Source organism: Populus trichocarpa, chromosome 4 (genome assembly GCF_000002775.5).
Source record: "Populus trichocarpa isolate Nisqually-1 chromosome 4, P.trichocarpa_v4.1, whole genome shotgun sequence".
NCBI classification, from domain to species: Eukaryota; Viridiplantae; Streptophyta; class Magnoliopsida; order Malpighiales; family Salicaceae; genus Populus; species Populus trichocarpa.
In genome coordinates this window covers 23,503,428-23,518,772 of record NC_037288.2, presented here as the reverse complement: position 1 = coordinate 23,518,772, position 15,345 = coordinate 23,503,428, and the positions used below count along the sequence as shown (strand labels likewise).

Here is a 15,345-nt window from a genome sequence, read left to right as displayed (position 1 = left end):
AAGGTAGAGCCACTATATATGAGTGAGCTCAGAATCCTTGGTATGAGCTTGGCTTGGCAAATGTTTCAGTGATACTTCTTACCTGAGAGTACGAGTTGCCATTTTCTTGTGTTGTTTGCACTTTGTAGCATACTGAGCTCGCTATTTTCATTTTCTTCACGACCTTTTTGCCTTTTATGATACTGTTAATGAGGAGTGCAGTTAAATCTCTGGTTTCTTGGGTTTACCTTTCTTGTGTACTGTCCTTATTGTTGGCATCATCTGAGAAACTGCAGTGCCGTCTTCCCCACGGATCAAGATTAGGTCAGGCGCTGTCAAGTCTAAGAGAATGATTTGTTGTAAGCATTCATAGAGAGGAGGGGACCCATCCATGTGTTTGCAATTACAAGGAATGATTCGTTTGGAAGAAATTCTGATGTCTTCATGAATCATTTTCTACTGTTGTCAGATAAACGAGTTTTTGTCTCTGTAGCAACCAACTGCTTGTTAATAACAATGGCAGCAGCAAGTCATAAAGTAATAATCAAATTGGCATTTTTAATACTTCTTTCCCAATATTATTGTTGCATTAGGGTTGAGGTTGACAAATCATATTGCATAGATAAAGATTAAGATTTTCAAACCCTAAGGTTGCAGACTTTAAATTGTAGAGAAATAGATGAAAGCTCTAATATTTTTGGAAAGTTTGTAATAATAATCTAACAAAAAAAAATTAACACAACAATTATTCAAGTAGTTGTTTAAAACTGACTGAACCAAAGAATCCAAAGCTAAATAAAACAAATAATTAAAATTTAATATTAACTAGAAAAATAATAACTTCTAGACCTGGTTTTCTAAGGAACAGCTGGTATTGTAGAATATTTGCAACGCGTTCTCCGTCGATCTTGATATATTCCTCTCACAAATCAGGTTAAAGTGCTGATTGGTCAAGCAAATCAGCCCGGGACTCATGCAAGCATTTAGTTTTAAAGTTTAGCAGGCTCATGGTCCAGTGTGGTAAATTCCTTTACATCAATTTTTTTTTTTTTTTTCCATTTAGATGAGCAATTGAATCATTAAATGAGCCAAACTCCAACTGTCAAATGCATTTCTTTCTAGTACTTGTCTAATTAGTAGACTTAGTAAAATCATCTACACATCTCATTAACACTTGATAACTTTTTGTATTGATCATCGCTTCAATAATGACTTTAGCAGACAATCATGACCATTTGGTGGGTTCTTCTATCACTCTCACAACTAAATCTTGTCACCTACGGTATCTAGAATGAAACTCATAAATTGTTTCTCTACTTGTATTTTTAGGAGTCTTAGAGTTTCATATTGACTATAAACTTGAAAATTGTTAGAAAATGGAGACAAACAATGTCTCACCATATGCAAGTGGGAATACCTAATCTCCCACTTGACACATGGTGGAGGACATAATCGATGGCATAAATCATGGCTTGATTTATGCCCCTTCACTCCCATTTGTATATATATATATATATATGCTCATTGAAGAGCTGTGTAATGGTGGCAGAGAAGAGTGAAAACACAGAGAGAAACGAGAGAGAGCAGTGGAGAGCTTGAGTGTGTAGAGTTGAGTAGAGAAGAGTTTTCTCCTCCTCTTTGTTTGTAGTGTTTCTTTGAGTGATTAATACAAACTAGTAGCTCCGTGGAGTAGGCCAGACCATAGCATACATCAAGATGGTACGGTCCGATCGTTGAAATTTGAGACCGAAAATGGCGGTGGTGAATTAACAAATGAGATTGCCCGATCAGGAGGCATCTGAAGGTCATCATGGTGGTCGTTGAAGAGAAGAAGAAGAAGGTGCACATGTTTACCCAATTACATGTGCTGAACTGCTAAGTGGGGAGAAATTTAACTGCCTTGAGGGAAGGCAAAATTGGGACACTCTAGACACCCGATCATGTGGATAATTTGAGGTGAAGAGTGGAAATTGACGAAGACCAATCTTGACGAATCTAAGAATTGGTAGTCTCGCCAGATGTTGAGAAATCATGAATTAAACCAGTATATTTCAGATCACTTGTAAAGGAAAGCCGCAACAAAGCTAGCAAATGGTTGTATATACGGAAAGACAGTACGATGGATAGATATGGCCTGAGAAGTTCTGTCTAGGAGATTGGGTTTTAAGCGGGACCAGTGTGACCCCTCCAATCTTTCCTGGGAACTTGCTTAGTGGAAGGATTATCCATACGGTACTATTTTCGTATATATAGCAGTTTGTAATGAAACGGTTGAAGACTAGCAGGACGACGGCACAAGGGAACAATTGGGTTCCGTATGATCAAGGATCTGATGAAGTGGTGATTTCTCCAAAGAAGTTAGATTCGGTGACTGTGATTTCTCGAGGGGAGAATTGATGAAGACCCTGATAATGGTAGAGAAATACGGCAAGGGATAAAGATTGGCACCCTATTTTGACTTGGACAGGTGTTGTGACAGGATGAACTGCTGTCAAACATAAGCAAGGAATAGGGAGAAATCTGGAGAACAGAAATTGCACGAGGGCACACGGAGATTGTGCAGGAGTACCCATAGGATCCAATGAGGTGCTGTAATGAGACAACAGGTGCAAGGAGAAGAAGTGTTCCCAGATGAAGCTCAGAGCAGAGACTGTTAAAGTTTGTACAACAGGAAGTCTCTTATGCTCTTGATGAAGACAATAGGCGAAGACCTTTCCAATGCATGCAAGGATGGAAAGAGAGCTGTTGCAGAGGCACCTAATTGAAGGGGTGCAAACGCCTGTGATAAAAGGCAACCGCCTATGATGAAAGGCGAAGACACCAAAGAGAGTTGGTGTAGGTGGAGCTGTTAAGCAGAAAGGCACAGAAGCTCCAAACATAGAAATTGAGGTGGAGGATTGCGAGGAGTCTATCGCAACTTTCTCTTTCTATGTAGTCAGTGGCAGTAATCTCTCCCATAGTGCACATGGTGGTAGAGAATTTTGGAGCCACTTTAAAGCATCTCAGCTGAAGGAGGATGCGACCGCCCCATGACAACGGGCGAAGACACCTTAGAGAAGGTGTGAGGGCCTTGATATAAGCCCAAGATCAGACCACCCCATGACAACGGGTGAAGACACTTTAGAGAAGGTGTGAGGGCCGCGATAGGAGCCCTATTTCAGACCGCCGCATGACGACGAGCGGAGACACCTGAGGAGAAGGTGTGTGGGCCATGATATGAGCCCAGTTCAGAACGCCCCAGAGCCAATGTAATGGCTAGATATGAGTGGACAGGTGTATAGCCAATGAAGTGGCTATGATGAGTATGAAGACAAATGCAGGATTGACTTTCATGGATATTGCCCCCATGCTAAAGATCAATGAGCTAGAAGACATTTGCCTTGGACAATAAGTGGGTGACTTGTGGAGCATTAAGACGCGGCTGCTATGAAGAAGCAGAAGGGCATGCGCAGGTTCCGAGAACGAGTTGACTCTTATCAAGGTGGTGAGCTCGGTAATGGCATTGTAATACTCAGAGTATGAAGACAAATATGGATCAACCTTTAATGGGCTGCCCCCATGGTGAAAGGTGGAGAGCTACCTGGACTCTTATGACTAAGAGCGAGAGACTCACAGAGAAGTAAGGCGTGGTTCCTAGGGTGGAACAAAGGGCAGACGCAACTCCTGGATGAGTAGACTCTTGGAAGAGTGGTGAGCTTGTGATCACATTGAAATACTCAATGACTGTCACACTTGGAAATATTCGTTTGAGGGGGTGTTGTAAGCCTTGGTGTAAGGCTTGAAAAATCATTCCGGACCGAGCATGATTGATACGCTCGAAGGGGAATGTTGTGTTGAAGACGCTCTCAGAATGGAAGCTTGGAAGAGCTGCAGAATGCAAGCTTGTGCTGAAGAAGCAAGATGACAATTGCCTACATAAATGGCAAAGGGGGTGATTGTTAGGATATTACCATTTAGTGGCAATACCCCACCACCAAGTTAGTGGTAGCTCCATTCATGCCATAATTAGTGGCACACTTTAAGGCATTACTGGCCCCTCCATGTTGACCATGAAATGCCTATAAAGGAGGCTTATATTTGAGAGAAAAATGAGAGAGAGAACGTGAGTATGCAAGAGAGTGGAGAGAAAGAGAGCTGCAATGGCAGCAGCCTTGCTGCCATTGCAGCAGCTGCAAGAGCAGCAATGAGAGTTGATGAGTTGAGTAGAGTGGATGTAATCCTCCTCCTCTACATGTATTTATTGTAACCCTTTCTCTATCTCTAATACAATGACTCTCTCCCGTGGATGTAGGCGGTTTTGCCGAACCACGTTAAATATTGTGTCAGTGTGCTTTACCCTCCGTTGAGCAACTATCAGTATACCCCCGGTCCGCGCATGGGGGAGCCGGAATCCCCTACATAGGCAAGTTGCCAAACCACGTAAATTTATGTGTGTTTGATTGCTTGAATGTCCCAACAAAAATGACTAGAGATGGGAGGTCAATTGTCTTTGTATTTAGTATGTGATTCATACGAACATAATTGTCCCATTCATGTCCTTTCACGATAAATCTTGAGATAAGTAAACGATGGGGATATGTAAAGATCTTCTTTCCATGTTTTATCATATTAAGAGTTATACCACTACCAGAAAACCGATAAATACAAACGGAAATACCGAGGGAATATTTCCATCGGTAAATTTCCGAGGGATTTTACCGACGGAAATATTCCCTCAGTATATACCGAGGGAATTACGGTGGGACAAAAAAATTAAAACAAAGAAAAAAAAATGATGACGTGTCAGGATTTACCAACGGAATTACCGACGGAATTTATTCCGTCGGTAAATTCCGTCAGTAAATTCATTGGTAAACTTGTTTACACTATTCATCATGTCAATTACAAAGGGAATCACCGACGGACAAAATCCGTCGGTATTTTCCTGAGAGCTCCAGAACTGTTCACTTTCCAATTGCACTGTTAATTGTTGTTCTTTACGGACAAAATCACCAACGGATTGAAAAGTCGTTGGTGTTATTTGGCGGTTTTCTGAAAAAATTCAATTGATTTAAAATTTTCATTTAAATATTACAGACGAAATCACCGACGGACTGAAAAATCATCGGTAATTGTTGGCGGTTTCTGAAAACTTTTTACGAAATTGAAAATTTAAATTAAATATTACCGATGGAATTACCGACGGAATAATTAAAAAAATATTAATATTCAATTATCCGTCGGTAAATCCGTCGCTAACGCGCCCCAATAAAAAACCTGAATCCCGTTATTTCACAAGAGATACTTCTTCTTCTACTTCTTCTTCTTCTTCTTCTTCTACTTCTTCTTCTTCTCATTCTTCTACTTCTACTTCTTCTTCTTCTTCTTCTTCACTATATGTAAAAAACATCAATATCTATTTCTTTCTCTTCTTTTCTCTCCTCATCTCCTTCTCTTTTCCTCCATGCTCGGGTATATATGTCTTCTTCTTCTTTCTTCTTTTATCCTCTTAGTTTTTTTTAATTAATATGCTTTACGAAAAAAAATTTCTCTCCTTAGCTTCACTTGCAACTACATTAAGGTAAGATTTTTCTTCTTTTTTCATGATTGTTTTTCACTATATTTGTTTTTTATTTTATTTTAAATTGTTTTTGTTCTTAATAATTGTATAAATGTTGTTGTGAGATTTGTTTTTTCATATGAGATTAATTTTTAGTTGATTTATTTATAGGAGTTTTAAATTTTTAGCAATTGCAACTTCATTTTTTTCATATGAATTTTTTTAGTTGAATTTATTTTTTCGTTTTATTTATTTGTTGCAAATTTGTTTGAGTTGATTTTCGTATTTTGTTTTCAAGCATTTTGAGTATATATTATACAGTATTGATTTATGTTAATTTAATTATTTTATAATTTTTTAAAATGAATTTTTTAAAAATGTTTTTAAATAATTACCGACGGAATTACCGATGGAATTTCCGTTGGTAAATCCGTTGGTAATAAAAAAATATTATTACCGAGGGATATACCGACGAAATGACGCGGGTAATTTTATTTTTTTATTTCCAACGGATTTACCGACGGACAAAAAATTACCGATGAAAGCTTCACCGACGGGGCATTTCCGTCGGTGATTTTGTCGGTAAATTAATTACCGACAGAATATGTCTTACACCAACGGAAAAATTCCGTCGGTAAAACTGTTAAATCTTGTAGTGTACTTCTAGATATCATTTCTGCTATTAAAGGGTTTTGGAGTTAGCAACATTCATAACAAAGAGCTTTGCAATTTTGTTGAGAAATGTGTCCCAAAGTTCTCACGTTTTTGCTGGTTGCTTCCTTTCAGATTTATACAGAGACCTATGGTGATGATTGTAAGTTCAATAAATTAACATTCCCCATTTACTGCAAAGAGTTTATGAGCCATGTCTCGTGTAGGATGTAGCTTTTTATGCTAATCAGAATCAAGTGCTTAAGGGTCTTCTTAACTTAACAGATGAAGTGCAGAATGAATATTCTGAATTGCCTGCACTTGGGCCAAAAATCACTCATTAAAGTTCGAGGCTAGATTAGATTTAGTAGAGATCTTTGCTAGCTTTAATGGATCCTCCATACTCCATGTAACTAGAAAACTCTGATGGTGATTGAATCATGGAAATTTTTTATTGTTCTGTCCCATTCCTGATGCAGTTACAGTAATGAGTATTCTCAAGGATGCCTGGGAAAACACACCACGTAATTGGGTGGGTGCAGATCCCTGTGGAGGCAAATGGGAAGGCATTTCATGTCACAATTCACGTGTGACTTCGATGTAAGTTATAGGCAGTTGTTCAGCTTCAAATTTTAATTAAGACTCGCACCTTCTTCCCTCTCCAAGTTTCGAGATTAGCTGACTATTTTCAACTGCAGAACGTTGGCAGCTGTGGGATTGACGGGTGAGCTGTCTGGAGACATCTCCTCCTTATCAGAATTGGAGGTTCTGTAAGTATTGAGTTTTCACTTCACATAATAAATGATCCAACTTACAAGTAGTCATAGCCTCAAATTAAGATGTAGTGCTACGATACTCTTTGGCTTTCCAGATGTCTAGACTGGGCTGCTCTAGCGTCCGGATCTCAAGGCATGAGGCACATATTGAGAAAAAGGCCTCATTCCCAGAACTTCTTTCATCCTTTTTCTTGATATATGAACATAGTGATTGTTTTCCATTCCAAGGATTCCTTGCTCATTAACAGTGTCTGGTTATAGGGATCTATCGGACAACACGGGGTTGAACGGTACCCTTCCACCATCAATTGTGAATTTGAAGAAGCTAAAAAACTTGTAAGGGAATAATATGATGTTAGTATTAACTGAAACCAATCCTCTAATTAACTGACAGAATTTTCATTTCTTCCATTCTAGAAAGTTGGCTGGTTGTAGTTTCTCTGGTCCTATCCCTGAGTTGATAGGGTCTCTTCAGCTGCTGGAGTTTCTGTAAGTGTTTTACTGTTTCCTTGTGGACTAAACATGTGCTCTATTGGCAACCTTTACTGTTTTCTGAAACTCTCTATTGCTATTTCCCGCAGAGACCTGAATTCTAATAGATTCACTGGATCAATTCCACATTCACTTGGAAACCTTTCAAAACTCATTGTGCTGGATCTATTCAATAATCTGCTCGATGGAGCCATCCCTGTCTCCAGTGGAAATACATCTGGTCTTGATATGCTAGTTAATGCACTACACTTGTATGTCAAATATCTTTGTGCTGTCCAGCTGATTAGTGTTCTCTCTTGCTTCGGCTTTATTGACATCTGTTTATGCTGGTCTGAAAATTATTCAGTCATCTAGGAGGGAATCAGCTCTCAGGCACAATCCCGAAAGAACTTTTCAGATCAGACATGACTCTCATTCATGTGTAAGTTTGTATATGCTTTGGATGTTGAAGTCAAACTACTTCACCAATGGAATAGGGGAGAAAATAGGAAGTGGGATTTTAATTTAATTTAAAAGAAAAGAATATTTCTTTTTAATTTAATTTGCCTCTTTAAAAGGTTTACAATTCTATATACATCATATACTTTACTTTTGTGCAGGATTTTGCATGACAATAATCTCACGGGAAGCATTCCTTCTACCCTTGGACTTGTGCACACTTTGGAGGCTGTGTAAGCATCTACATGGCAAACTGAAGTGATTAATCTACACTGATCTAGTTTGTATTGAATGCCTTATCTTTGTTGCAGACGTTTTGAAGGGAATTCATTAACTGGACCTGTCCCTCCAAACCTCAACAATCTTACCACTGTGAAGACGTTGTAAGTATACAGAAAACGACATTGCCAGTAAAGATATCACAATGGTTTGGCTTGTTTGTTAAGTCTTTTGTGCGAATTCTCACTCTGTTAAGAGTGTTTTTGCTGATAAATTTCAGGATTTTGTCCAACAATAAATTTACTGGGCCTGTTCCTAATCTCACTGGCATGGCTTATCTCAGCTACTTGTAAGATTTCCAGTCTATTAATGTTGTTAGGTATCTCAGTCAGGCATCATCTTTACATGCTAGATTATAATTGTCTCCATGTTTACAAGTGTTATATGAAGCAGTCATTGGTTTTTTGACAGAGACATTTTTGTCCATGGAACCTCTTATTGACTATGCATTCCTGTGTATAAAAGTTTACAATTTATGATTTTTCACGCTGTCAACATAGTGAAGCCTTCTTCCCTTCCTGTGAATAACAGAATGATGGAAAACACTGGACTTGAAGGTCAGATTCCTCCTACCCTCTTCGATCTTCCTAGTTTACAGACTTTGTGAGTATCCTTCCACTTGTTTCTTTAGTACCATAGCAATCAACTTCATGGATATTGATAGATTCTTTCATCTCATGGAAACTGATGGATATCTAAATTCACAAATGGTTACAGGATTCTAAGGAACAACCAGCTCAATGGCACATTGGATATTGCAAGAAGCTCTAGCAGCCAGCTGGAAGCCATTGATATGCGAAACAATCTCATTTCATTCTATTCAGAAACACCAGAACAAAGGAATAACGTGGATGTAATGTAAGAGGCATTCTTCTTCTTCTTATTGTGGGATGAATTATAACAGTCCCTCTCAGATATTGTAAAATTACACAGATCATTCAAAAGTCTTAAGATCTGACTGAAACCTTGTCATGTTAGTAGTGTGAAAAGTTAAATCCTGAGGAGATGTGCTATGCTACTTGCCTGCGTAAGAGTGTTTTATGTGTTAAATTTTGCAGACTTGTGGGTAACCCAGTTTGTGGGCGTACAGAAGCAACAGAACATTACTGCACAGTTCATCAAGCCATTTCTTCGTTTCTCCTCCCCTGCATTTCAGATCAGATTTCCAGTCCCAACAGCAAATTCTCTTATCCGTACACAGGAGTACTGTTCTTCAGACCTCCATTTTTAGAGTCAAGAAACGCAACTTATTATCCACGTCTGGTAGAAGAGTCTCTGATGCTTTCCTTTAAGAACTCAAGGCTTCCTGTGGATTCAGTTTATGTAAATTGTCCAACAAATGATTCGTTGGGGAATCTTGAATCGAACGTATCTGTGTTTCCTTCGGGCCAAAATCATTTTAACACAACTACAATTTCTGAAATTGGATCTGTGCTAAACCTTCAGACTATTGAAAATCCAGATATCTTTGGACCTTCACATTTTAAGGGTGCTGCATACCCATACTTCGATGGTAATTTCACATTTCATGCACAAGTGAGAGATATTTGTCTACATTGATCTTTCTTTCTTCTGATCACCCATCCCTCTCCCTCCCTACCCCTTTTTCAAGCAGGAAAACCCTCGGTATCAAACAAGTTATGGAGCACTGGAAGTATCATTGGGGCTGCGGCTGGAGGAGCCTCTTTCCTGCTACTATTGCTTCTTGCAGGGGTATATGCTTATCGTCTGAAAAAAAGAGGAGAAAGAGCAAGTAAACATAAGAATCATTTTGGTACTTTAAGGTTCTAGTTTTTAGACCTGATATTTTCCCGTTCATCATTGAAAATTGCATGCGGGTTTATTTCTTTTTCTTTATTTTGCCAAATTGCAGGATACTTGGATTTAAAGAACACTGACAGAGTTCCTCAGTTGAAGGGAGCCAGATGCTTCTCTTTCGATGAGATTACGAAGAGCACCAATAATTTCTCGGAAGCCAATCATATTGGATCAGGGGGTTACGGAATGGCAAGTCTCTCCCTCTTTTCCTGTCCTGCCATGGTGGTTTCATTTGCATAAACAATGATTGTGGGTGTTGCTGGCTGCAATTTGCCTTCAAACTATCTAACTTCTGAGCTGCCATGGTGTTTTTTCAGCAACACAATACTTGAGTCTTTCAACATTTTTGTGTACAGGTTTATAGAGGGATGCTTCCTACTGGACAACTGATTGCCATCAAACGATGTCGACAAGGATCGGTGCAAGGTGGGCTTGAATTCAACTCAGAGATAGAAGTTTTAACGAGAGTTCATCATAAAAATGTTGTAAACCTTGTTGGGTTTTGCTTTGAGAGAGGTGAACAGATGCTAATTTATGAGTTTGTTCGCAATGGTAGTCTCAGGGACAGCCTATCAGGTATTGTACATGGAACCTTTCAATCTTACAAGCATCGAGTTTTCCATGACGACCCTTTGGTGCCTTTCTTCCGAAAATAAGCACACGCATTCTATAGTTGTAGCAAGTCTACACAATTATATATCCTCTTGTCATGTAAGCAGGTTTGAGCGGGATCTGGCTGGATTGGAGGAGGAGACTTAAAGTGGCTCTTGGTGCAGCAAGAGGTCTTGCCTACTTGCACGAGCTTGTCAAGCCTCGTATTATCCACAGGGACGTAAAATCAGCTAACATATTACTGGATGAATCCTTAAATGCTAAAGTTGCTGACTTTGGTCTTTCCAAGCCCATGGACAATAGTGAGCTTATTCTTGCTACCACTCAAGTTAAAGGGACAAGGGTCAGTACCTCCAAAACATCATTAATTTAAGACTATCTAGTTTCATTAAATGCAGGTCGCCGGCTGGTCTATGATTAAAGCCATTATATATCAAGGGTTACAATTGACAAGATTACTATATTTTCTGCTTAGGGCTATATAGATCCAGAATATCAGGAGACCCTGCTCTTGACTGAGAAGAGTGATGTCTATGGCTTTGGAGTTGTGTTGCTGGAACTAGTAAGTGGAAGAAAGCCTTTAGAGCGAGGGAAATACCTTGTAGCGGAGGTAAGTAGCTCATTGGATAGAAAAAAAGATCTATATAACCTTCATGAACTTCTTGACCCAAGCATTGGTTTAGACACGAAGCCGAAAGGTCTAGATAAGATACTGGATCTGGCAATGAAATGTGTACAAGAGAAAGGAAGTGACAGGCCAACAATGGGTGAAGTGGTGAAAGAGATTGAGAATATCTTGCATCTTGCAGGTTTAAACCCCAATGCTGAAGCAGAATCCACTTCAGCTAGTTTTGAGGAAGCAAGCCAGGACGAGTTTCCACCATCCTTGAAGGAAGAAGAGCTTTCATTATCTTGAGTCTAGAACCATGATGAGCATTGTTTAGCTGGGAAAGATGAGAAGTTGCTTCGGTACTGGGTTTTACAATATTTTCTTGCGATGTTTGCCGCGTGAGGTGCATCAGATTTGTAAGAGTCAACTACTTGTGAATATATATTTAGCAAAACCTTTGTATTTTGGGTGAAAGAAATCCTGTGTGCTCTTGCATTAATTATGTTAGAAATTAAACTTATGCCAGTTGAACTTATTGATCTATTTCTCTTGATTCGACCTCTCACTTGAATCAAAGGAAAGTAAAATGATGAGCATTTTCTGTGTCCTGTATCCAATCTTTTAAGTTGTGAATATTATAATTATTATTATCACGACGCTGAATAACAGAATTTATTACAAAGTCAAAACCCTTAAAAACCATGAATATCATAGCTATTGCGACAACCTTATTTATACTAATCATAGGTATAAACTGAATAAAAAAATAAAATTTGTAAACTAAATACTTCCTAAACTGCATGCATGGCATTGCATTGCATTGATTTGATGGTGTTAAAAATTGTTGCTCAGGTCATTGGTTTCTCCAACAGGGCAGAGAAATACCACTCGTTTTTGTCAATCCCTCGTTCAAGCTTCATGCCAGCGTTCCACCTTAGGTTCCTGAATCCAACACGATCCAACATTGGAACGTATGTTTGATTCAGCTGTGATCCCAGGCAGAAGAAGCGATCAAGCCAGAAGAGGCCCCCTGGCCTCAACACTCTGTATATATCCTAGAGTTTGAAATCCAACATCGCATCTGGAATCCAGTTGCTCAGAACATGCATCGGATGAACTGTCACGACCCGAATCCCGGATCCATGACCGGCACATAGGCAAGGTTCCCCTCCAAGGTTCCATACCTATGCGAACCCAAACTTACACACAAACTTATTCTTCAAATAAGTCAATCAGAGTTCAACGCAGCAGTAACAACAAAATTAACTTCATAATATAACTGAATTGTCTTAATACAAAAGTTAATACAATTTCATAGTTTTGGAGCACTAACTAGACATAAAGGAAAATGTACAAAGTACAACCAAAGAGCAGGTTCTGAAGGTTCAACAAAAGTGACCTGCTATCAAGCTATAAGCCTGAAAAGGATAAATAATGAGATGGTGAGTTCAATAACTCAGTGAGTAGATAACGTTCAATATACACACACGAGGTAATAAAACAATGAGAAATATATATACAAGTATGGCTCTAGGTTCTTATAGAAAGGTTTCTCAAATAGGCCATAACAAGAAGATCAAATGGTAAAGTTCGTCAGAAAATCAAAATGCAATGAGCATGAGGCTCCGTACTGTGGGATGATCAGTCCACACAGGTTGGTGACTCCCCCGACCAACTAGGGTTCAGATACGATGTGCACAAAGACTAACACTACCCTGTTAGCATGGGTATTCTGACTGACATACCATAGGTTCATAATCATAATCAAACAGACATATTCATATCTCAAGGCTCAACTCATGACATCAATCAAATGAGGAGCTATCAATTCAGAATTCAATTCAAAATATATACTGGTTCATATCAAGAATTCGGATTCAACAATTGATCATGCTTTATCAAAATAAGGATAATAATCAACATATATATTATCAAGAAGCATGATCCAATTCATATTAGCAAATCAAATATTTATAATATTTCTCATGCATATGGAAAATTATCCACTCACCTGACTCAAAAGCAACAAAACTCAAAGCTGATATCGAAGAAAATCCTACTGACGTCCCGCCGGTAGAATATCAGGATTATCTGAATTTAAAGGAGACATATTTAAGAATGACTCAAAAGAATATATATAACCTATTTAATACACTTATCTAAGGGTGTATTCCATAACCCTAAATGTTTTTGAACTAACTAGTTATCTTTCCTAAAAACTCAACATTTAACGGTTTTCCCCGAAATCTAATCCATAATAAAACAACTAATAAAATTGATAATAATTCACTAAATAACCCTTAATTATTCATCAAACTAATCTGAAAAAGCTAATATTACAGCTAGGGACTAATCTGTAATTTATCATATTCTTAAGGGTCAAATTGCAATTTTTGTCTAATTGGAGGACCAAACTGAAATTTATCATAAATCCATGAATATACTGAAATTCTGACCATAATTAGTCCTCATTTCTGTCCAGATCATCTCATTATACTCCAAGGACCATTCTGGAATTTTACCAAATTTTTAGGGTCAAATTGTAATTTTTGTCAAATTGAAGGACTAAATTGAAAGTGTTAAATTCTCTTATCTATACAGTAATTCTGTCCATAATTCATATGTTATTCTGTTCAGAATCTCGGAATATGCTCCAGGGACCAATCTGCAAATTTTCCAAAGTTTGGGGACTAAACTGTAATTTTCCAAAATTGAGGGACCAAACCGAAATTTTGTCATCTTCAACCTCCAACCCAGAATTCCAACAGAAAACCCACTGTTCTTTCCTTATTTCTAACACAAATTCACCATTCAAACAAAATCATAACTCAAAATCATCATCTTTCAATTCAATCTCTCAAAATCATCCAAATAATCAAATACCCACAACAATTAACTCTATAACATTCAAATTAAATCATCAATCAAACCCAAAACACAAATTTCATAACCCTAACATTTATCAAAATCGAAATTAAAGCTTAATTAACATATATTTATACATAATCTTACCTTTTTACTTATTTTCTCCAACTCCTTTCTATTTCCTTTCTAATTTCCCTCTTTTCTCTTCTTCTTCTTCTTCTTTCTCCCTTCTCCCTTCTCTCTCACGGTTAACTCTCTCAAATTTTCAGATCCCTCTTTTGTTTTTTTTTTTCTATTTATATATATTATGTTTATCTAATTACCACACTACCCCTCATTCATTTATACCCACACTTTAAGCCACCAAGGGCTTTGTTGTATTTTCCAAGTCATTAATTCAAAACGTTACAATCTCCCCACCTTATAAAAGTTTCGTCCTCGAAACTTAATAAAAAAGATTGAATACTTACCGAGATTATAAAAAAGATGAGGATACTCCTCACGCATCTTATCCTCGAGCTCCCATGTCGCTTCCTCACGTGAATGTCCCCTCCATTTCACTTTCACTGAAGCTATATCCTTCGACCTAAGCTTCCTCACTTGTCGGTCGACTATAGCTTCCGGTTGCACCTCATAAACCATATCATCTCTCAATTCAATGGGATAAACCTCTAATACATGCGATGGATCTGACATATACTTCCTTAGCATGGAAACATGAAATACCGGATGAATAGCAGACAAGTTTGGTGGTAATGCTAACCTATAAGCAACTGCCCCAACTCTCTCCAGAATCTCATACGGTCCAATGAACCGAGGACTCAACTTGCCTTTCTTCCCAAACCTGAATACTCCTTTTGTCGGTGATACTTTTAAGAACACACAGTCACCCACTGAAAACTCTAAGTCACGCCTTCTTTTATCTGCGTAACTCTTTTGTCTGCTCTGAGCTGTTTGAAGCTTATTTCTAATTACCTCTATCTTCTCTGAGGTAATCTGAATCAACTCTGGTCCCATTAGCCTCTTCTCACCAACCTCAAACCAACAAACCGGTGATCTACACTTCCGACCATACAAAGCCTCATAAGGTGCCATCTCTATGCTAGCCTGATAACTGTTGTTGTAAGCAAATTCCACTAATGGTAGGAACTTACTCCAACCAACTCCAAAATCCATGACACAAGCCCTTAGCATATCCTCCAAGATCTGAATAGTCCTCTCAGATTGACCATCTGTCTGAGGGTGAAAAGCTGTACTCAACTGCACTTTAGTACCCATAGCTTCTT

At 38.3% G+C, this 15,345-nt stretch overlaps 1 protein-coding gene across 1 annotated transcript; it reads left to right on the top strand.

Annotated features, from left to right (window-relative positions):
* The first annotated feature begins 376 nt into the window (after positions 1–376).
* On the top strand, positions 377–11,753 carry LOC18098389 (leucine-rich repeat receptor protein kinase HPCA1). Its single transcript, XM_024600041.2, has 19 exons — positions 377–414; positions 6,277–6,332; positions 6,649–6,769; positions 6,868–6,939; positions 7,207–7,281; positions 7,363–7,434; positions 7,527–7,688; positions 7,784–7,858; positions 8,037–8,108; positions 8,187–8,258; positions 8,375–8,443; positions 8,686–8,757; positions 8,872–9,012; positions 9,213–9,667; positions 9,770–9,928; positions 10,028–10,161; positions 10,329–10,548; positions 10,692–10,927; positions 11,060–11,753. The coding sequence occupies exons 1-19, from the start codon at positions 392–394 to the stop codon at positions 11,498–11,500; spliced, it is 2,727 nt and encodes a 908-aa protein (XP_024455809.2). The 5' UTR covers positions 377–391; the 3' UTR covers positions 11,501–11,753.
* The last annotated feature ends 3,592 nt before the right edge of the window (positions 11,754–15,345 follow it).